The sequence below is a fragment of the Salvelinus namaycush genome, chromosome 19, assembly GCF_016432855.1.
Source record: "Salvelinus namaycush isolate Seneca chromosome 19, SaNama_1.0, whole genome shotgun sequence".
NCBI lineage: Eukaryota > Metazoa > Chordata > Actinopteri > Salmoniformes > Salmonidae > Salvelinus > Salvelinus namaycush.
Window position 1 is genome coordinate 38240646 of NC_052325.1, and position 23566 is coordinate 38264211.

Below are 23566 nucleotides of genomic sequence, written 5' to 3' on the forward strand. Positions count from 1 at the left end.
TCTTCCAATATCTTCAATATGCGCTTCAGGAATTAGATAAGGACTCGAGCAGTTGCGTCCCCGATGTGTCTGTCTTCACTTGTAGCCTGTGAAAAAGGCCCAATCAAGTGACTGAGAACAATGTGAGTGAGAGGTGCTTCGGCACACAGCCGGGAGAAGGGAATTATAATTATTATATCCAGCCCAAGGGCACAACGGCCACTGGCCGCAAAAAACATGGATTTTTTTAGGGGGCATTACGGCCGCACAAAGGGGATGCAGCCGGGAAATTCGAGGCATTATCAAGTGCTTGTCAAATTGTTAATGAGAGACTATTGGAGTGTGTACAACCTGAGCAAAAAAACTAAGCAGAGCTTATGCCTTTCATGCAACTTTTTTCAAATTATCATTAGAGTCACATCATGCAGCCTTAGAATGTACAAAACATATAGCCCAACATTTGTATCACAACTAAAGTTACATAAATAACTCTAAATTAAGCATATAGGAGTACCTGTTTTTTTGTTAACCTCTCAACACAGAATAGCTGCATTCGCACACTCCCTCAAATCATTTGGAGAAAATATCCTTTCTATTTTATTCAGCTTTGTTCATTTATGTTCTTCATACTATAAATAATATAAAATAATGCCACGGAATTCTAAGCAAATCTTGTCTGCTCAATGAACTAGTGTAGCCCATAGCCATATGGCATAGCCAGATCAGGACCTAACATGAGGACAACTCAGACAATGCTATTCTGTTCTTCTGAAATAGACTACATTTTCATGTCATGTTTCTATCATGTTTCTTTAGACCTGTCTAAAATAAATAATGGATTTATTGTGATGGTGTAGGCTATATTACGTGGATTTATTAGACATTTTTTTTAAATGTAGATGTTCCAAAGGTCTGCATCAGTGTGTGGAAGCCAGGAGATGTTAAATGTTTTTATGTTAATTAACGGTCACTTACCGTGAGACCAGCAGTTATCTGCTTGACAATCACCGGCTGACAAAATTGTATGACCGCCACAGCCCTAGCTGACCCGCATGACCACGTATTTAACCAGGCCCTCGTCCGGTCAGTGCAGCAGGGGTAAGATGAAAAACTGACACATACAGACAGTCACTGAAGGGGTTTTGTGTCTGTTTTATTCAGCACAGCACTGCAGCAGTGGCCTGTTCCAATGCAGAAACGGAGAGTGTGTCCCTCAACGCTATGTCTGTGACCATGACGACGACTGTGGAGACAGGAGTGATGAACAGAGCTGCAGTGCGTACCTCTACCCTCCTCGCACCACTACTGCTATCTGTCAACCCATAGTCTGCACCTCTAATCTTAAGTCCTCACCCAGATAGTTTCTGCCCCTAACTTGGACTTAATCTGACCTTTTCAATGTGCTTTTCTCTCTCTCTCTCTCTCTCTCTCTCTCTCTCTCTCTCTCTCTCTCTCTCTCTCTCTCTCTCTCTCTCTCTCTTTCTCTCTCTCTCTCTCTCTCTCTTGCCCTGTAGCCTATCCCGCTTGCAGAGGGAGCTACTTCACATGCCCCAGCGGTCGCTGTGTTCACCAGGTCTGGCTTTGTGATGGAGAAGATGACTGTGAAGACAATGCAGATGAGAAAGGCTGTGGTATGGATGCTACACTGTGACAGCTCCCCTTCTTCTTGACACATTTTTAATATTGGACCCAGAACCCTGAAAAAGAAACAGTAAGCGGGTTCAGTAGATACACACTTGAAGGAGTGAGAAACACTGCTGTGTCGAAAGCTGATTCACCTCTGGTCTCCGTGGTTGGTATGGGCTAGGCTCTGTGCTCCTTATAGTGTGGTAGTCAAATTCCTCTTTGATCGCTCACCCCTCCAAAGAGCTTTAGAATTCTTCAAAAGATATTAAAGTTACGGGAGTTAGTGTCCTTGACAACACTGTTTGTGATAGTCGCAGTTGTTTCTAATCTTGAATTGTATCTGTAACTTGTGACGCTTTTGTGTGTATTTAGTATTTTTCTGTAATATTTTAAGTACACGCTGCTATTTCCCTGTTTTGCCTTCTTGCCAGTACGCCCTCGCAAAAGAGGTTTTAAACCTCAATGGGTCTTACCTGGTTAAATAAAGGTTAAAAATATATATATTTTTTCCCCCTCCTCACTGAAGAGTGTTTTTGGAGAATGGGCTGCAGAATCCTCCAATAAGGCTGCTGTCTTCAATGCATACCTCACACATTGTTGCTGTTTTCTCAAAGCAAGGCAATGAAGATGACTTTGTTTTCTCTGCAGACGCTGTATCACGTGAGTGCTATCCTGGAGAATGGCCCTGTCCATCCTCAGGCCTGTGTATCCGAATGGACCAACTGTGTGATGGGACAGCCCAATGTCCAGATGGAGAGGATGAGACCAACACCACTGCTGGACGCAATTGCAGTCAGTAACAGTACAATCAGTTTAAAGTGCACGCACATACTTTATTTTGATAAGTGACATTGGGAGTAATGCGTGTATGTCTGTGGTTGTCAGGTATCTGGAGGTGTGCCTCTCTGAGCTGTGAGCATCGCTGTCATGCGTCTCCTGAGGGAGGAACCTGCTCATGTCCTTCTGGGTACACTGTCAACAACAATAACAGCCGCTCTTGTATCGGTAAATACTGATAAATTCACTCCGTTACAGTACATTGAAAGAACTGGAATCTCAGGCTACTAGAGGTAGAATATTGGATGTGTGCTTTGAATTATTCCGTTTTTTTATTTTTTTTATTCTTGGGTGAAGACTTTGACGACTGTCAGATGTGGGGCGTCTGCGACCAGCTCTGTGAAGACCGGATAGGAACCCATCGCTGCAGCTGTCGAGAGGGCTATTTCCTGGAGCAGCACCGATACTGCAGAGCTAACACCTCAAGTGAGTGGCCAGTGTTGAGCTTCAATATACTTCAACATATCAAAGTCATTCCTACTGCCTAGAGCCCCTCAACCCAGCCTCCTGTCTGCCAGACTCTGTCCGCCTGCTCTGCTTTCTGGTGCATTGTTGCACACTGAGTGTTATTTCTGCCAGTCGTTTGTGTCTGTGGACCCCTCTGACTTTGAGGCCAGCAGCAAAGAGGGATTTGCTGTGTTAACAATACAGATCAAATTATCTTGACCATTTGAGTTTCTAAAAATCTTACTAAAGGTTACTATAGATTAAGATTTGAATCAACCCAATAGTATGGCTTCAAAACTGACTGACTCAAATGTATTGTTATTTATTTTCTGTTTTCCACTGCTGAGTAAATTAATGAATGATTATACAGTATATACAGTCAAAAAACAACTGCTCAAACAGCATATGACAGGTGTTTATAAGAGATGATGAAATGTTTGAGCGTGTTGTCTTACTGATTGCCTTGTCTACTGTCTGTAGCTAGCATAGCCTCGCTGGTCTTCTCCAATGGCCAAGACCTGCTGATTGGTGACATCCATGGACACAGCTCTCGCACCCTGGTCCATTCCCAGAACAGAGGAGTCCCTGTCGGGGTGGACTTCCACTACCTCCTCAATAGAGTCTTCTGGACGGATACTATTCAGAACAAGGTAATACTGGCATTAAAATACTTCACGAGTGGTTCCTGTGGCCTTGTTAAGGCATCAGTGCATCGTTAGAATTACATGTACAGTGGACCGTAGTTACAGTCCACAGGATAGAAAGGCTTATTGTTTGTGGAAATGCTTGAGTTGTACAGGAACCTGCCCCCCCCCCCCCCCCCCCCCCCCACAAAGGAGAGGGAATACTTTGACAGATCTCTTAAGATACCGCCACTGTTAATACTGTACAAATGGTAGACCTGTCGGCTCCCAAATGGCTGGGTCATAATGAAGGGGAAGTAGGTTGGAAATGGAATCCAAAATGTCTAATCTGGAAAACTGTCTGATATGCTGGTATGATGTTCGCATAGCTCAGTGTAATTTTTGTAACCCGATCGTGTTCAAAGTAATCATGCAGTATTTGTTTTCACCGAGTCCACCCTGTTATATGCATTCTTTGGCCAGCTCAAAGGGCTTTGTTCAGCATCTTGGCTTCTGTATGGTTTGAACCCCAGCCATGAGGCTGAAAAGCAGGGACATACCAGCAGTGGGGTATCTGTGTAGATCAGTCACCTCCATAGCGGAATGTCAGCGTATTTAAATTCGGGGGACCACAAACAGGCCATGTGAACGTACTAGGAAGGTTAAACTAGCAGGCTACTTCCACATATTCAGTTTCTCTTTAAACAGGTCAGCTGAAAATCCTGCTTTTTAGATGTCTGGGTCTTGTTTCAAACGAGCCAGAGCTGTAAAGAGCACTATCCCTTCCAAGGTGCCAAGGCTTCAAGCCTGAGAAACTGGTGCCATCTTGGAATCAGTAGGGTAGAGGTTTCAGAATACTATCCGACAGCACCGCTCAAATGCTACGAGACAGACAAGATGGAAGTCAGACAAGCAACCAAAGCCCAGCCTTAATGACAGTAATTTCCTTCTCATGTTGAGGTATTATGGTGACATATCCCCGTCCCTGTTTCTCGGACTGTCTCTTTTTTTTATATCTCCGTGAATTTCCGGAGCCTTAACCACCAAAGAGCTAATCTCTTAGCAACAATGCTTTCTTTTGTGGCCAGGTGTTTTCGGTGGATATGGACGGTTCCAATATGCAGGTGATTTTAAATGTATCAGTTGACTACCCAGAGAACCTAGCCGTGGACTGGGTGAACAATAAGCTGTATGTGGTGGAGGCCAGCGTCAACCGGATTGACATGGTGGACTTTGACGGGAATAACCGGGTGACGCTGATCGCAGAGAACCTGGGAAACCCCAGAGGGCTGGCCGTGGACCCAACTGTGGGGTGAGTCGAGTAGACCTCCCCTATCCTCCATCCCTCCATCCTACATCCCTCTATCTATCTGTCTCTCTCTCTCATGCTGTACCGGTATAGAGTAATGAGTGTGTTCGATTCGCAGATTTTCCTGGCGGATTAGTGAGCAGTATTAAAAGTGATGAGCCTCATTGTAATCCAATAGTGCAGTTCCAGAGTGGAGGCTGGGCCAGGTGGTTACAGGTGAATTGGGAAGTGATGCTAAATGTACGCACTTGTTCTACCTCGGTGGGATTTAGGGCTGGCCCACCTGTAAGACCGGGAACAAAGACAGTGGAGGATGTGTCTGTTTCAAATTCAATTAAAAAAGGAAATCCGCTTATGTATCACCTTTTGTTGAGTTGCAGTCTTGGTTGTTTTATAGCTAAAAGGATGGATAACTTTGCTGCTATGGAATCCAGTTTACCAATGTTCAATATTGCATCCAGTACATAAATCAAATCAAATTGTATTTGTTACATGCTTCGTAGACAAGCTTCGTAGTCTACACGTAGGTGTAGACTAACAGTGAAATGCTTACTTACGGGTACTTTTTTAACAATGCAGAGTTCAAAATAAGATAAAAAAATCAAATAAAACATTTAAATGGTGAAATGAGGACACACAGTGAACGAAAAAAAGAAAGACTAAAAATAACATGGCTATACACTGAGTATACAAAACATTAAGAACACCTGCTCTTTCCATGACAGACTGACCAGGTGAATCCAGGTGAAAGCTATGATCCCTTATTGATGTCACTTGTTAAATCCACTTTAATCAGTGTAGATGAGGGGAGGAGACAGGTTAAAGAAGGACTTTTAAGCCTTGAGACAATTCAGACATGGATTGCCTTGAAATATTTAAGTGCCTTTGAACAGGGTATGGTAGTAGGTGCCAGGTGTACCGGTTTGTGTCAAGAACTGCAACGCTGCTGAGTTTTTCACGCTCATCAGTTTCCCGTGTGTATCAAGAATGGGCCATCATCCAAAGGACATCCAGCCAACTTGACACAACTATGAGAAGCATTGGAGTCAACATGGGCCAGCATCCCTGTGGAACGCTTTCGACTTGTCCATGCCACGACAAATTGAGTCTGTTCTGAGGGCAAAAGGAGGTGCAACTCAATATTAGGAAGGTGTTCCTATTGTTTTGTACACTCAGTGTATTTAGGGAGTAGAAAATAATATGGCTATATACAGGGAGTACCAGTACCAAGTCGATATGCAGGGGTACGAGGTGTGTGTGTGTGTGTGTGTGTGTGTGTGTGTGTGTGTGTGTGTGTGTGTGTGTGTGTGTGTGTGTGTGTGTGTGTGTGTGTGAGTGTGTGAGTGAGTGTGTGAGTGTGTGAGTGTGTGAGTGTGTGAGTGTGTGAGTGAGTGTGTGAGTGTGTGAGTGTGTGAGTGAGTGAGTGAGTGAGTGAGTGAGTGAGTGAGTGAGTGTGTGGTGTCAGTATGCATTTGTGTGCATGTTTTGTTTGTGTGGGCGTAGGTACAGTTGAAGTCGGAAGTTTACATACATCTTAGCCAAATACACCTTAGCCAAATTCACAATTCCTGACATTTAATCAGAGTAAAAATTCCCTGTCTTAGGTCAGTTAGGATCACCACTTTATTGTGGAATGTAAAATGTCAGAATAATAGTAGAGAGAATTATTTATTTCAGCTTTTATTTCTTTCATCACATTCCTAGTGGGCCAGAAGTTTACATCCACTCAATTAGTATTTGGTAGCGTTGCCTTTAAATTGTTTAACTTTCGGGTAGCTTTCCACAAGCTTCCCCCAATATGTTGGGTGAATTTTGGATTCCTCCTGACAGAGCTGGTGTAACTGAGTTAGGTTTGTAGGCCTCCACGCTTTTTCAGTTCTGCCCACACATTTTCTATAGGATTGAGGTCAGGGCTTTGTGATGGCCACTCCAATAACTTGACTTTGTTGTCCTTAAGCCATTTCCCCACAACTTTGCTTTAACTTCCTGACTGATGTCTTGAGATGTTGCTTCAATATATCCACATAATTTCCCTCCTTCATGATGCAATCTATTTTGTGAAGAGCACCAGTCCCTCCTGTAGCAAAGCACCCCCACAACATGATGCTGCCACCCCCGTGCTTCATGGTTGGGATGGTGTTCTTCAGCTTGCAAGCATCCCCCTTTTTCCTCCAAACATAACAATGGTCATTATGGCCAAACGGTTCTATTTTTGTTTCATCAGACCAGAGGACATTTCTCCAAAAAGTACGATCTTTGTCCCATGTGCAGTTGCAAACCGTAGTCTGGCTTTTTCTATGGCGGTTTTGGAGCAGTGGCTTCTTCCTTGCTGAGCGGCCTTTCAGGTTATGTCGATATAGGACTTGTTTTACTGTGGATATAGATACTTTTGTACCTGTTTCCTCCAGAATATTCACAAGGTCCTTTGCTGTTGTTCCGGGATTGATTTGCACTTTTTGCACCAAAGTACGTTCATCTCTAGGAGACAGAACGCGTCTCCTTCCTGAGGAGTATGACGGCTGCGTGGTCCCATGGTGTTTATACTTGCGTACTATTGTTTGTACAGATGAACGTGGTACCTTCAGGCATTTGGAAATTGCTCCCAAGGATGAATCAGACTTGTGGAGGTCTACACATTTTTTTCTGAGGTCTTGGCTGATTTCTTTTGATTTTCCCATGATGTCAAGCGAAGAGGCACTGAGTTTGAAGATAGGCCTTGAAATACATCCACAGGTACACCTCCAATTGACTCAATTGATGTCAATTAGCCTATCAGAAGCTTCTAAAGCAGTGACATCATTTTCTTGATTTTTCCAAGCTGTTTAAAGGCACAGTCAACTTAGTGTATGTAAACTGGAATTGTGATACAGTGAATTATAAGTGAAATAATCTGTCTGTAAACAATTGTTGGAAAAATTACTTGTGTCATGCACAAAGTGAATGTCCTAACCGGCTTGCCAAAACTATAGTTTGCTTACAAGAAATTTGTGGAGTGGTTGAAAAACGAGTTTTAATGACTCCAACCTAAGTGTATGTAAACTTCCGACTTCAACTATATCGTGTCAGTGTGTGTGTATGTTAGGGTGTAAGTGTAATTAAGTATATATAGGTAGAGTCCAGTGTGTGTGTGCATAGAGTCAGTGCAAGAGAGTTAGTGCAAGAAAGGGTCCATGCAGGTAGTCTGGGTAGTCATTTCATTAGCTATTTAGCAGTCTTGTCTTGTGGCTTGGGGGTAGAAGCTGTTCAGGGTCCTGTTGGTTCCCGACTTGGTACACTGGTACTACTTGCCTTGCGGTAGCAGAGAGAACAGTCTGTGGCTTAGGTGGCTGGAGTCTTTGACAATTTTTGGGCAACCTACTGTACTGGTAACCTGTACCTAATCTGTACCTAACTAAGCCAAAATACATTTTCTTCACAGGTTCCTGTTCTTCTCAGACTGGGACTCTCTGAATGGAGAGCCAGGTTTGGAGCGGGCTTATATGGATGGAACCAATCGCTATGGGATCATCAGGACTAAATTGGGCTGGCCAGCAGGGATCACACTGGATATTGATGCCAAGCGAGTCTACTGGGTCGACAGCCGCTACGACTATATTGAAACCACCACATATGATGGGCTTCATAGGTAAGCATACCAGATATGTTCCTTATGAAAGAGCTCAAATGTGATGTTCTTTGGCCAAATGTCTGGAGAGACCAAATGTAAGAAGTCAAAACAATGCCGTTTCCCTGTCTCTCACAATGGAAAATGTACAGTCTGCTCAGGGTATTCTCTCCACCACCTTTCAGGAGAACAGTGGTCCATGGAGGTGCTGTGATCCCCCATCCCTTTGGCATCAGTCTGTTTGAGCACACTGTGTATTTCACTGACTGGACCAAGATGGCCGTGATGAAAGCCAACAAGTTCAGTGACACAGACCCTCAGGTGGTCTACACCACATCTCAGACCCCACATGGAGTGCAAGTGGTACACCAACTGAGACAACCATATGGTAAGCATGTCACGGGTACAACCACTCCGCTGATCTGCCCCACTTCTGTATGTTCTGTCAGTGACTGAGCGGTTGTGTTGTGTTCACAGTGGCTAACCCTTGCGGGTCAGACAGAGGCGGCTGTGAGCAGATCTGTATTCTAAGCCACAGGTCAGACAACCAAGGGCTGGGCTACCGCTGCAGGTGTCGCATGGGCTACGACCTGCAGGCTGATGGCAAGAGATGTGTTGGTAAGGCCAACACACAAACCTCGTTTCGCTTTTTCCCTATTAACATTGGACTTGGTACACTTCAATGTGCTGTGTCCTTTATATGTGTCCTTTATACTGTGAGTGCCCATGTGGTGTGAAATATGAGGTAGAAGATCTGGAGGTTCATGATGGATGTCTTCTTCTCACTCGCTAGTGGTGAGGCAGTTCCTTCTCTTCTCCAGCCAGCTGGCTGTCCGAGGGATCCCCTTCAACCTGTCCTCTCAGGAGGATGTCATCCTTCCTGTCACTGGAACGCCCTCCTACTTCGTTGGGGTGGACTTCAGCGCAGAGGACGATGCCATCTTCTTCTCAGACACGGCCAAAGACATCATCTACAAGCAGAAAGTGGATGGCACCGGTGAGAGCGGCCTACATTTATTTGATTGGATTGATGACTCAATACTGTATATTAGAATCAAACACCGAATTTTCTGTTTAATATATTTTTATAACTGAATTTGTAGTTCATTATTACTGAATGTTTTTTTCATTTTTAGAATGTGAGGAAATACTTTTTTGTAACCATGGTTACATCCCTACATATATCCTTTCAAGCAGAGAGCTCAAGCATGTGATCCAGCCAAGCTTATACCGGCAGTTAGGGGAGTGCCTTATGGAGCCGGGTAGTGCAGTGGGGGAGGGATGGGGAGAGGGAGGGAGGGAGGGAACGGGCAGGAGCATGGACAGCAGTGAAACTATCACGTAACAGCTCAAAGTCAGGCTCCAGAATGTGATAAAACAAACACTGGGAACATAATTAATACAAGTTGTAGAAGATTCAATATTTATCTTCCAACTTTCATGTAAAATAAGTTACTAATGTGGTAAAGAAATTACAGTATAAAATGAGACCACAATCTGTACTGATCAGTGGTGTTGTTTTTGCAACATAGGGTTGACCAGCCCTAGTTTTCTCTGTCAGGTCTACATAGCACAAATGCAAGCTGACAGTCTATTTACTTAAATGTGTTCCTCTTTCATCTCCGTATTAAATGGCGGTGTCACCACTTTGATCTGCACAGGCAGGGAGGTGCTAGCTGCCAATAGAGTGGACGGCGTAGAGGACTTGGCTTACGACTGGATTTCAAAGAACCTCTACTGGACGGACCCGCGCTTCAGGAGTATTTCAGTCATGAAGGTGGCCGATCAGTCCAGGAGAGCCATCATACGCAACCTGAACAACCCAAGGTCCATCGTGGTGCATCCTGTGATTGGGTAAATACAGCTTGGCTGGAGCTCAGGGAGGGGGGGGTCAGGGAGAGACGCTTGGCGCCACTTCCAGCCTTAATGTTGCAACAAAAACAAGAGAGAGGGAGAGCAGATATGATAGGGTTATATATCTTGTTGATGCTTGAAGAATGCTGACTTTACCGATGAATGCATGCTTTTTACAGCATAATATCCCAATGTTTGATTCTATTCAATTCATTAATATAAATGCTGATCAGATTATATTTGTTTAAGATTCATTTAAAGGACCATAGGATGTCAAAGGGAGACAAAGATAGTGTGTGAAATGGGTCAAGTACTCCAATGTCCTGGGCATGCACAATTTAGTAAGGGCATTATCCAGAACCAGCAGGGCTCAGAGGCCCATGCTTTCATCCTGGATCCCTGCCTCTTAAGAACATGAAAAAGCATTAGCAAACTGAGCAGTTGTGTCTAGTCACACCTAGTATAATGCGAGAGGTACCGACCCATTCATAGATTGTTCGCACTTTAAATCCCAAACCTGATAAAAGGACTCTTTATTTAGTGCTAGTGGGACATTTCCAATAGCTTCAAAGTCATAAGGCCTCTGAGTCCAACAGCCTAGATTAGTGCTGCATGAAGGCCGGTATTGTAGTGAACACTAAGAACTTGGCTTAAACTGAAAAAGCCCTGTGGAGCTCTGAAATAAACTGTCTATATTTCTCAGTTCATAAAAGATTTTGAAGTGGTCCTAAAGCCATAGTCTACTTCGGTTGAGGTGAAAAAGACACTATGATCTTTTCCCATATAAATGTGAGTGTTGGTTAATGTGTATGTTTTATTTGGCAGGTATATTTTCTGGACCGACTGGTACCGTCCAGCGAAGATTATGAGGGCCTGGTGTGATGGGTCACATGCTCTGTCAATTGTGAACACTACTCTTGGCTGGCCCAATGGCCTGGCTATCGACTGGAGGTGAGCCAATGGTCCCAGAGCCTAGCAGGACCAAAGGAAGGCCTCACAATACGCCATTCTTCAGCTTCCAGTAGTACTCCGTCAAGAAAACAAATAGCAATTTCATTCATAACAAATCAGATGCATAGGATTGACTTACGTTTAGAAATTGTGACACTATGTGCATTGCTTAATCGGTGGTAAGCTATTAGCTGGTCAAAGTGAGGCTGCATGAAAAGTGGAATACTGTTAATATAACCAACTGTATGTTAGTGCGGTTTTTAGTGAATTTATGTAAATCACGAAGCTCATCTGCATTTCCTGCTGTCCAGCAAAATTCTCAGCGACAAAAGAGTGATCAAATTAAGATCCGACGTCTGTAAGATCTCATTAAGCCTCTTATCAGACTGATCTTCCCTAATCCTCCTCTTGACAATATGTTTGTGCAACAGTGTTTAAGAATGTCTGTCCTACTCGTCCTGTCTCCCCCCAGCTCCATGCGCCTGTACTGGGTGGATGCCTTCTTTGATAAGATCGAGCACAGCACCTTTGATGGACAGAACAGGCTGTCTCTGGAACGCATCACTCAGATCTCACATCCTTTTGGTCTCACCATTTTTGGAGGTGATTCAATTTTCTCCTCTTTAAATTCACAAAGAATGGAATGCAACACTGTTCCATCAGTTGCATTAAAGCTACCTTGTTACTGTATAAAAGCTTTCATCGTTAGAATTTCATTACTACTCGTCCATCCAGCTTGATTGATGATCATTAGAGAGAGCAATTACCGTGTCATCTCAAACATTAGTTCAGTGATGATAAGAGATAAAATAGCTAATGTCATAGGTTGTGCCCTGGTATTCCCAACGCCGGGTCTCAGTTTCATGAGCATTCCTGCTTGGCCTATCCAGGTTATGCATATTTCACTGACTGGCGCCTGGGTGGGATCGTGCGTGTGCGCAAGACTGACGGGGGAGAGATGGTCATCATCAGGAGGGGAATCAGCCACATCATGCACGTCAAATCTTTCAACTACAACTCCCAGACCGGTGAGAAACTCTTTCATTGTTTTCCCTGCTGCGGTGTTACTGTTATGGAGGATAACTCTGTGGCCATCACTGGATTCATTCCGTGATATCCTTTGCAACCCCTCTCAGGTTCCAACTTCTGCAATAGGAATACGAACCCTAATGGAGACTGCAGCCATTTCTGCTTCCCGGTGCCGGACTCCCAGAGGGTGTGTGGCTGTCCTTATGGCATGAAGCTGGCGCCCAGCCAGCAGACATGTGTAGAGGACCCTTCCAACGAGCCCCCCACGCTGCAGTGCGGTTCCAATTCCTTCTCCTGCACCAATGGGAAATGTGTCCCTCAGAACTACAGATGCGACGGCGTTGACGATTGCCATGACAACAGTGATGAGGCCAACTGTGGCGGAGCTCATAGTAATGCGTTGTATTACTATGTATACTAACTGTTTGTCATTCAAGGCACTTTATTGGGGCATTAGTAATAATGTTTAATATACTTATACTTATATTTTGTATACTTAGAATGGCTTGTTACAGTGTTAAAAAGTAGCCAAAAAATGATGTTTCATTAATCCTTACTTTTCTTTCTCAGACACCACCTGCTCACCCAGGGCGTTCACCTGTGCCAACCAGCACTGTGTGCCCAGTGGATGGCACTGTGACGGGCACAACGACTGCTTTGACAGCAGTGACGAGCGGGACTGCCCCACCCAGACCCCTGGCACCTGCGCGGCAAACCAGTTCACCTGTGCCAACAACCGCTGTATCCCACACATCTGGCTGTGTGACACGGACAACGACTGTGGAGACGGCTCGGACGAGGCCAACTGCAGTGAGTCTCCTAGTCAAGGATCACTTTTATTGTCGCACATTTACTATAGGAGTAATACCTCTGTTATTGAGTGTCTTTTTGAGAATTACTGTCAGTCAGGATGTGTTGCATTTAACTGTTAGCTCCATTGGTCTCTCTGTGTTGGTAGACCTCACTGGTACATGCCACCCGGAACAGTTCCAGTGCCCAGACCACCGCTGTATAGGCCCCAGCTATGTGTGTGACGGTGACAGAGACTGTATGGATGGGGCTGACGAACAGGGCTGCAGTGAGTGACTCTGTATTATTTTCGCACTGTACTGTATTTGGGAACTTGCATAGTTGGACAGCGCCAACAACAAGTGTCACACAATTTCAAGTCAATTGAATATACTGTAAACACAAGCGTACGTTAGCCTCTTATCCCATTGATCTTATTCCATGTGTATTAAACAGTACACACAATGACTTTGCGTGTTCTAAACGGCATCCTTTGTTGTTGTTTTTTCAGTTTACAACTGCACTCTCTATGAGTTCAAGTGTTCTAATGGACATCAGTGTATCAACTCCTACTACCGCTGTGATGGGGTCTTTGACTGTAGCGATCACTCAGATGAGTCTGGCTGTCGTAAGTATTCAACCTCTTTTTTTTTTAAAGTTACAAGAAAATGTAAATGATCAGTTTATATATTCTCCTTTCTTGCCTTCTTCACTGCTATCAGATGATCGTGAGCCTTTACCAGGTAGGAACAGCCTCAATCATTGGTGAAACCTCACATGTGTAGCTTTGATTCTGCCAACCACACTAACCCTCTGAATACGGTTAGCATGTTGCAAAACACAATTGTATAAAATGTTTTTTTTGTCTGTAGTCACATGTGTTCTAGAATGTACAAGTAGTGGGTTTTGATACAGAGTAGACATGCAATGGCTGTTGTAAGTATACCACCTCAATGTTTTGAGTCACAAGAAGACAATACAAGGATCAGTTTCTACATACAGTGTTGATCAGCCAACGGGTCTTGGAGCACAGCAGTTTGAGCATTACTCTCAGTGAAGTGACATCATCTCCGAGGTTCTGTTGAGGCTTCCTCCTGAGCTTCAGCCACACTTCACTACACTGTCTGACCTTGCCTTCTCCTGCTGTGCCCAGCCACCAGACCCCCAGGGATGTGCCACCATGAGAGTGAGTTCCAGTGCCAGTCAGACGGCAGCTGTATCCCCTCCACCTGGGAGTGTGACGGTCACCCGGACTGTGAGGACGGCTCAGACGAGCACCACGTCTGTCCCCCCCGCACCTGCCCCACCACCCTGTTCCGCTGTGACAACGGCAACTGTGTGTACCAACGGTGGCTCTGCGACGGCGACAACGACTGTAGGGACATGAGTGACGAGAGAGACTGCCCCACGCCACCTTTCCGCTGCCCTAGCTGGCAGTGGCAGTGCCCGGGCCACAGCATGTGTGTCAACATCAGCAGGGTGTGTGACAACAATCCTGACTGCCCCAATGGTGCAGACGAGTCCCCGCTCTGCAGTAAGTCACCATCTCTCTCTGCCTTTTAGTCCAGCATGCTAATAGTGTCATGTTACGAAAATGAAGTGCACTCTCTGTAAATTTTCTCTTTGTAATTTTCTAGTTTCACTGGTCACTTGAAATCTTGACATATTTTGCACCGCGTTTCTGGTCACAACCAATTGAGTGCGTTAATGTTTGTGAGGAATTTTTGTTATGTGTGGAATCTTGTGTTCAAATCATGCATGTGTTGATTTGGTCTGTATTAACTTAAAAGTGATCTATGATTTTCCTTTCTTGCCTTCCTCACTGCTTTCAGACGAGCCCTTACCAGGTAGGAACAACCTCAATCATTGGTAAAACCTCACGCGTGTAGCTTTGATTCATCCCAAAACCTGCCAACCACACTAACCCTCTCAATATGGGTAGAATGGTGCAAGACACAATTGGAGGATAAAGGGAAATTCTTGTCTGTAGTTACATATGTAGAAAATGTGTTTCAGAATGTACAAATGGTGTGTTTTGATGAAATTCACAAAATATTTTCGAGGGTAGAGCGCGCTATTTGTAGCACTGTGATTAATTGAGTAGCTAGCTACAGTAGTACCTTCATTCAGTTTGTTCATTTATCCACATTAACTGTTACCAAGGTGTTTCATTTTCTTACCGTCTGTTATTGACTCTCCTCTTTTTACCATCCTAGACCAGGAGAGCTGCACAGACAACAACGCAGGTTGCACCCACGGTTGTATCCAGGGGCCGTTTGGGGCCCAGTGCACGTGTCCCATGGGCTACCAGCTAAGTAACGACTCGAAGACGTGTGATGACATAGACGAGTGTAGCCCCCCTGGCCTGTGTAGCCAGCATTGCTTCAACGAGAGAGGCTCCTTTCGCTGTCACTGCTCCGACGGATACACTCTGGAGGCTGACCAACGCACATGCAAGGTCTCAGGTGAGGAGGAGGATGTGTGTGTGCAGGGGGGGGTTGAATTGGCATCTGCCGCATTACCATTTTGTGCTCTTAGAAACGATTTACGTACATTTTCATACCAATCCATCATATAGATTTGACCAATCCATTTAGTCCACAACATACTCAGTTATGTTTCCTCTAAACATAATTGGCCTAATTTCAAAATAAGACACATCCTCCCACTGTGGATTAAATCCAGTCTCCTCGATGACAGGCAGATATGGATATACAGTGCATCTGATTGGCCCACACAGACATGATAAACTGTCCAGTCGCTGGACAGGACAGGACATGAATGGTCTAAGGGAGCCGGTGTTGGCACCAGACCACCGGGCGGATGCACTCTCTCTCTTCTTCATTCTCTCCCCACTCTACTCTGATTTCCCCAGATAAGACAAATAACATATATGTCACTCACTGACTCTCTCTCCAGGTAATTAGGACATAATCAACAACAAAGGGCTTGTTTATGAGCAGTGTGCCTGACATGAGCCCATCTACCTCAAAGATAACCAGCTGAAAAGCCCTGTAATTCAATCTGCCATTATTCCCAACAAGGCTGCATTGATTCCCTGCTGTAGATATCTGAGGAGCTCAACTTATCTTGTTTTGTAGTTTAAGGAAGAATTTTCTACAGCTGATGAGAAGTCTTGTTTGAATTATAATGCACCGGTGAAAAGAGAGTATTTTCTGTTTACAGGTTCACGCGAGGCTTTCCTTTTAGTCGCCAGCCGAAATCAGATTGTGTCCGATGACATAACCACTCAGCCCAATGTGGTCCGCTCGCTGGTCCGGGATGGACGAAACATTGTGGCGCTGGACTTTGACTCAGTGACTGACCGTGTGTACTGGTCTGACACCAGCCAGGACAGAATATGGAGCGCTCACAAAAATGGCAGCGACAGGGCTGTGGTGAGTACCGAATGCCCTTCCATTTCCCACAAAAGAGATGCTACATTTTCTACATTCTCTAGGGTAATGAATGAACTCCAATAACTTAAACATATGTGTGTTGATTTGACAGGTTTTTGACAGTGGAGTGACAGTGACAGAGAGCCTGGCAGTGGACTGGGTGGGCAGGAACCTATACTGGACTGACTATGTTCTGGAGACCATTGAGGTGTCCAAACTGGACGGCACCCACAGGACTGTCTTGGTCAGTGAGAATGTGACCAATCCCAGAGCCATTGTTCTGGACCCTAGGGACAGGTGAGGCTCATCTTTAGAGAGTCGAGTACACAGTGGAAATTCAAAATGTAATAAATGAAAACAGCGTAATTGACTGTAACTATAACAGTTAATCTACTGTGCAGTGCTCACCTCATGTTCTGGACAGACTGGGGGAGGAACCCTCGCATTGAGAAGGCCAGTATGGACGGGAAGATGAGGACAACCATCATAAGCAACAAACTGTACTGGCCCAACGGCCTAACCATTGACTATCCCAACAATCTGCTCTACTTCGCGGATGCCTACCTGGATTTTATTGACTACTGTGATTACAATGGCAAAAACAGGAAACAAGTTCTGGCCAGCGATCTGGTGAGCAAATTCATTTTTTTATTTATATTCTTTACATAGATATCAAACCATTGATACATAATGAACAAAAATATGACTGCAACATGTAAAGTGTTGGTCCCATGTTTCATGAGCTGAAATAAAAGATCCCAGAAATTTTCCATGCGCACAAAAAGTGTATTTCTCTTAAATGTTTGTTTACAACCCTGTTATTTCTTTCAAATTTGTTTACAACCCTGTTGGTGAGCATTTTGTCCTTTGCCAAGACAATCCATCCACCTGACAGGTGTGGCATATCAAGAAGCTGATGAAACAGCATGATCATTACACAGGTGCTGGGGACAATAAAAGGCCACTCTAAAATGTACAGTTCTGTCACACAACACAGTGCCACAGATGTCTCAAGTTTTGATGGAGCGTGCAATTGGCATGCTGACTGCAGGAAAGTCCACCACAGCTGTTGCCAGAGAATGTAATGTTAATTTCTCTACCAAAAGCTGCCTACAACATCGTTTTAGAGAATTTGGCAGTACGTCCAACCGGCCTCACAACCGCAGACCATGTGTAACCACACCAGCCTAGGACCTCCACATCCGGCTTCTTCACCTGTGGGATCGTCTGAGTCCAGCCACCCAGACAGCTGACGAAACTGTGGGTTTGCACAACTGAAGAATTTCTGTACAAACTACCAGAAACCGTCTCAGGGAAGTTCATCTACGTGCTCATTGTCCTCACCAGGGTCTTGACCTGACTGCAGTTCGGCGGCGTAACACGTCTTCAGTGGGCAAATGCTCACCTTCGATGCCCCCTGGCATGCTGGAGAAGTGTGCTCTTCATGGATGAATCCCGGTTTCAACTGTACTGGGCAGATGGCAGACAGTGTTTGTAGGTACTTTAGGTACTTTTAAGGTGAGGACCTTAATGGGTTATGAAAAAATAATTCACTACAAAACAGTTCTGACATCTGGGATGTGAAAACTGACGCTCAATATCTCAGAACTATGTTAGTGCTGATAGAACCCTATAGTCCCAAGGTCACGAAATCTTTGTCTATTTATTGAGGCTACCAGACAGCCCTATTCATTATTTTGTCTACAACACATTTTGATAATCTAATAATTAACAAATGCAAGGTTCATAACTCAATTATACATTTCAAGCAATTTTGACATACCAAACGACCAATAGGCCTATGCTAGTAATTGTTGCTTGATGCCCCATTGCAGGTGACCATGAAAAGTAAACAGTTAATATTCTTGATCACCAAACAATTTTTTGTTACGTCTGCTCCCGCTCCCTCTCTCTGGTGCTCGAGGTCGCCAGGCTGCTTATCATTACGCACACCTGTCACCATTGTTACGCGCATCAGCGCTTAATCGGACTCACCTGGCCTCCATCACGTTATTAATTACCTCCCCTATATCTGTCAATTCCTCAGTTTCTTTCCCTAGTCAGCATTAATGTTATTATGTGTCCCTTGTCCAGACGATGTTCGTGTTTTGGTTCCTTTCTGTTTTTTCATTAAATATTCACTCCCTGTACTTGCTTCTCGTCTCCCAGCGTCTGTCCTTACAGAATGCTCACTTCACAATTTGAAGCATCAGGGACTTTTTGTTTTTTTGTTTTTGTTGGTGACGTCGGGTCCGTGTGCTGCTGCCGAAGCAACCAGGGATGCCTCAGCTGGCTCGTCAGGCTCCCATGCCTCAGCCGGCTCGTCCAGCTCCCATGCCTCAGCCGGTCCGTCAGGCTCGCCCAGGTGGTACGCCGGGTGGCGCCGCTAGGGGTGGGGGGGACTACCCCCTAGGTAGGCCTATGTTAATGACCAAATTGAATAAGCAAAGGTATAAATATAAAATATAAATGGTAGGCTACATTTTTTACAGGGGTGGAAAAAGTACCCAATTTTCATTCTTCAGTAAAAGTAAAGATACCTTAATAGAAAATGACTCAAATAAAAAGGTATTTGGTTTGAAATATACTTAAGTATCAAAAGTAAATGTAATTGCTAAAGTATACTTATTAAGTATCAAGAGTGGCGCAGCGGTGTAAGGCACTGCATCTCAGTACTTGAGGCATCACTACAGACACCCTTGGTCAATTCCAGGCTGTATCACAACCGGCCGTGATTGGGAGTCCCATAGGGCGGCGCACAATTGGCCCAGCGTCGTCCGGGTTTGGCCGGTGTAGGCCGTCATTGTAAATAAGAATTTGTTCTTAACTGACTTGCCTAGTTAACTAAAGGTAGAATTTAAAAAACAACAACATCAAAGTAAGATCAGATCAGATACAGTAGGGATGACCAGGGATTTCTTCTTGATACGTGCGTGGATTGGACAAGATTCCTGTCCTGCTTCAAAATGTAACGAATACTTTTGGGTGTCAGGGCAAATGTATGGAGTATAAAGTACATTATTTTCTTCAGGAATGTAGTGGAGTAAAAGTGAAAGAAATAGTATAGTAAAGTACAGATACCCCCAAAAAACTACTTAAGTAGTACTTTAAAGTATTTTTACTTAAGTACTTTACACCACAGATTTAAAAAATGTATTTTTCTCATTCAGTTTCACACTCTCGACCCCGCAAAATGTTCTCACTACGCTACTGTAGCTCACCTGTGTTGATTGACAGTTTGCTGATCTAATCAGAGGGCCGAGTGTGTGTTTCACTAGCCAATATATTTTTTGGGGGGGCAAGTGCGATACTGTCTCTGGCTGCATGGAGAGTAGCCTAATCCACGGAGACTCTGTGCCACAAAATGAGTGACAAAACGTAACAAAACTTGGGCAGGTGTCATCAGTCTCAAATATAAGTCGAGTCCCAAGTCTTGAGACTCGAAGTCGAAGTCAAGTCTGAAGTTGTTTTATTTTCTATCAAGTTGAGTCTCAAGTCATCAAATTTGTCACTCAAGTCAGACTTGAGTCCAAGTCATGTGACTCGAGTCCACACCTCTGCAAAGAACACTAGAACAACATCCAGGGATCTCCAGGCCTCTCTCGCCTCGGCCAAGGTCAATGTTCATGATTCCACCATCAGAAAGACACTGGGCAAAAATGGGATTCATGGCGGAGTAGCAAGGTGGAAACCATTGCTCGCTAAGATGAACATGAATGCTTGTCTTAAGTTTGCCAAAAAGCACCTGGATGATCCTCAAGAGTTCTGAAACAATGTTCTATGGACCGATGAGTCAAAAGTAGAACTCTTTGGCTGACATGGGCCCCGTTATACCTGGCGAAAACCAAACACTGTATTGCACAGTAAGAACCTCATACCAGCGGTCAAGCATGGTGGTGGTAGTGTCATGGTTTGTGGATGCTTTGCTGCATCAGGACCTGGACGCCATGCCATCGTTGAAGGAACCATGCATTCTGTTCTGTATCAGAGAATTCTACAGGAGAATGTCAGGCCATCCGTCTGTGAGCTGAAGCTGAAGCGCAGCTGGGTCATGCAGCAAGACAATGATCCAAAACACACAAGCAAGTCTACATCAGAATGGTTGAAGAATAAGAAATTGAACGTTTTGTAATGGCCTAGTAAAAGTCTAGACCTAAACCCCATTTAGATGTTATGGCAGGACCTGAAATGAGCAGTTCATGCTCGAAAACCCACAATTGTCACTGAGTTGAAGCTGTTCTGCACGGAGGAGTGGGCCAAAATTCCTCCCCACAACTACAAGAAGTGTTCGATTGCAGTTATTGCAGCTAAAGATGGTGTAACCAGTTATTGAGTTTAAGGGTGCGATTACTTTTTCACACGGGGGCATTGGTTTTGCATTACTTTCTTTAATAAATAAATGAAATATGTATACATTTTTTGTGTTATTTGTTCACTCAGGGTCCCTTTTATATAACATTAGGTTTTGGTTGAAGAGCTGATAACATTCAGTGTAAAACATATGCAGAAAAAAAAGACGGGGCAACTCAGTAAAATCTTTGAAATTGTTGCATGTTGCGTTTATATTTTTGTTCAGTGTAGATGTTATTGATACCGTTTTTAAGCTTGGAGAACATTACATACATAATATAATTTTAATTCAAATTTGCTTATTTCCCCTTTGTGTGGATTAATATCAATAAAATGCACTTCTTGTCTTTTGCTGCTCTCAATAAAAAGGTACTGCAACATCCCCACGCAATTACCATTTTTGAGGATTTTGTCTATTGGACCGACAGATACATCAACCGCGTTATCCGAGCCCATAAGTGGCACGGGGAGAACCAGACAGTGATGCTCTACAACCTCCCTCAGCCCATGGGCCTGGTGGTGGTACACCCGTCCAGGCAGCCCGCAGGTAGGACAAGGACATACATTAGTATATGGTAGGCCGACTGAAAATACATATTTGACATGGTGATATCATAAGCTGGTATTGCCACAGTACAGTTTTGTCATTGTATTTGAAATTACATTTCAGAAGGAAACCAAAGGTGACTGAACACTGTTGACCTTTTTTTCTTGTTTGTGTTATGGGACCCGTGTGCAGGTGAAAACCACTGCTTTAGCAGCCCCTGTTCTCATATCTGTCTGCTGTCGGCCGTGGGGCCCAGCTTCTACTCCTGTGCCTGCCCCTCAGGCTGGAACCTGGCTGCAGACCAAATCACCTGTGCCAGAGGTAGGCTCCATGCCAACCTGAGGGAAACGCTCATCACTCACAGTTTGATTAAAAAGGAAGTGAGGTCAGATGGAACAGATCGTAACAGTCATAACTCATAAAGCTTTTATTAATGGAGTAGGAATTGCTGTAAATCCTTCTCAAACCTACATACAGAGCTGCTCTTTGCAAATATATTTTAAGGGGGCATATCCAGCTCCTAGAGCACCAGACTCATATTTTAGAGGCTAGGGACTTGTCAACAGTATCCCATTTAAATTCTGTTGTAAAATCCCTTTCCAGAAGTAAATATTTAGGATCATAAAAGTGTAGCTAAGGTTTCAATAAGACAAGGGACCTTTAATGTGAAGTCCAGAGAGTCCTCTTTAGGTCAACAGCTTAACCCATATCAGGTTGCAGGGCTTCAGCTTTTTCTAGCCATGCAGAACGCATTCTCCCCTGAGAGGTGAATTACCCAAGAATGAAAATGCCCCCGAGCTATCCATTGATTCTAATCTCTGATGACAAAGCAAATCAGGGCTGTGGAACAAACTTTCACCAGCCCATCTGAACCCCCTCCTCTTTCAACCTTCTTTCAACATTAAGAGGTCTTAGGAAGAAAGTATGGTGATATCAAATTGTAGTATTTGTTTCTGTTTTAAAAAAGAAAATCAGAGCCCCGTAGGCTATACACATGTCCGTTTGGAGCCGTCATGTCTTGTTTGGTGATGAATAGTTTGGTTTTCCTGCAGATGAGGATCCTTTCTTGGTGGTGGTGAGAGATAGTGTCATATACGGCATTCCCTTGAATCCGGACGTCAAGAGCAACGATGCCATGGTGCCTGTTTCTGGACTTCAGAATGGATACGATGTGGACTTTGACAACACTGAGCAGACCATCTATTGGGTGGAGCACCCGGTAAGTATTCGCACTGTCCACACAAACAGAGACGTGAAGTGAGACTACTCTACTGTCCCTAGGCTCGGACCAACCCTGTTCCTTCTCCTCTGTAGGGTGAGATCCACAGAGTGAAGTCGGACGGTACCAACAGGACAGAGTTTGCCCCGGCAGCCATCCTGGGTTCCCCTGTGGGCCTGGCCCTGGACTGGATAACAGAGAACCTGTACTACACCAACCCAGCCACCCAGTCTATTGAGGTGAGCTGAAACATCCATACTCTCTATGGTCCTGTAGAAAACAACGCAGTTATTTTGGAAAATGAATGGTACTGACGGTGATCATCGTATTTAGAAAAATAAAGTTGTTATCTTAGTTGGTTTCCCTCTGTCAGGGGTATATCTGATACAGTATGTGCGTGCATTTGTGTGTTTTGTCAGGTTTTGAGGCTGAGAGGGGAGATGCAGTACAGAAAGACTCTAATCACCAATAATGGCTCCCCGACTGGCGCAGGCACTCCGGTTGGCATCGCTGTGGACCCAGCACGCGGGTAAGCCCATTTTTAACACTGCTCTGGCACGGCTGCTCATCTCCACTGTCACTGAGCCCTATCTGCCTGCCTGCCATTTGCTCCACTCACAGAGAGAGACTTACCACTGTTACTGTATACCACACAACACAACACACTCCAACAAGCCACCACCAGGGAATATGTGCACCTATTACCTATTCATTGTTAGCATATCGAATGTGTAATGACATAAATAAAAAAAAGGGGGAAAATATGCAAATCCAGCTTATCAGCTGCAGGACAGAAGAACGTATCAAAGAAAGAGGAATGTCCGCAACTCTGGTGATCAGAAGCACAAAACAGTTTGATCAAAACGTTGTCCGTTTTGTGCGTCTCCTTAAATCACCATGGGAGTTTTTTCTTTCTTTTTTCTTTAATGACATAATTGAGATATACATTTCTCGCTTAATCTCACACATTGATTGAATCTGTTGTAGATGTTCTCATATGAGGT

At 44.3% G+C, this 23566-nt stretch overlaps 1 protein-coding gene across 1 annotated transcript in view; it reads left to right on the forward strand.

Moving 5' to 3' along the window:
- lrp2a (low density lipoprotein receptor-related protein 2a) overlaps positions 1-23566 on the forward strand; it is a 59211-nt gene that overhangs the window by 3263 nt on the left and 32382 nt on the right. Inside the window, exons 6-35 of the mRNA XM_039014320.1 lie at positions 1141-1254; positions 1494-1610; positions 2254-2397; positions 2491-2610; positions 2740-2872; positions 3374-3539; positions 4601-4824; positions 8240-8446; positions 8611-8813; positions 8903-9043; positions 9219-9422; positions 10087-10279; positions 11105-11230; positions 11703-11833; positions 12121-12258; positions 12367-12651; positions 12830-13069; positions 13218-13337; positions 13560-13676; positions 14202-14582; positions 14881-14895; positions 15265-15513; positions 16235-16446; positions 16559-16743; positions 16848-17076; positions 21166-21343; positions 21536-21664; positions 22396-22562; positions 22658-22801; positions 22982-23091. Coding sequence (XP_038870248.1) covers positions 1141-1254; positions 1494-1610; positions 2254-2397; positions 2491-2610; positions 2740-2872; positions 3374-3539; positions 4601-4824; positions 8240-8446; positions 8611-8813; positions 8903-9043; positions 9219-9422; positions 10087-10279; positions 11105-11230; positions 11703-11833; positions 12121-12258; positions 12367-12651; positions 12830-13069; positions 13218-13337; positions 13560-13676; positions 14202-14582; positions 14881-14895; positions 15265-15513; positions 16235-16446; positions 16559-16743; positions 16848-17076; positions 21166-21343; positions 21536-21664; positions 22396-22562; positions 22658-22801; positions 22982-23091 — 5122 coding nt within the window. The remainder of the gene's footprint in view (positions 1-1140; positions 1255-1493; positions 1611-2253; positions 2398-2490; positions 2611-2739; positions 2873-3373; positions 3540-4600; positions 4825-8239; positions 8447-8610; positions 8814-8902; positions 9044-9218; positions 9423-10086; positions 10280-11104; positions 11231-11702; positions 11834-12120; positions 12259-12366; positions 12652-12829; positions 13070-13217; positions 13338-13559; positions 13677-14201; positions 14583-14880; positions 14896-15264; positions 15514-16234; positions 16447-16558; positions 16744-16847; positions 17077-21165; positions 21344-21535; positions 21665-22395; positions 22563-22657; positions 22802-22981; positions 23092-23566) is intronic.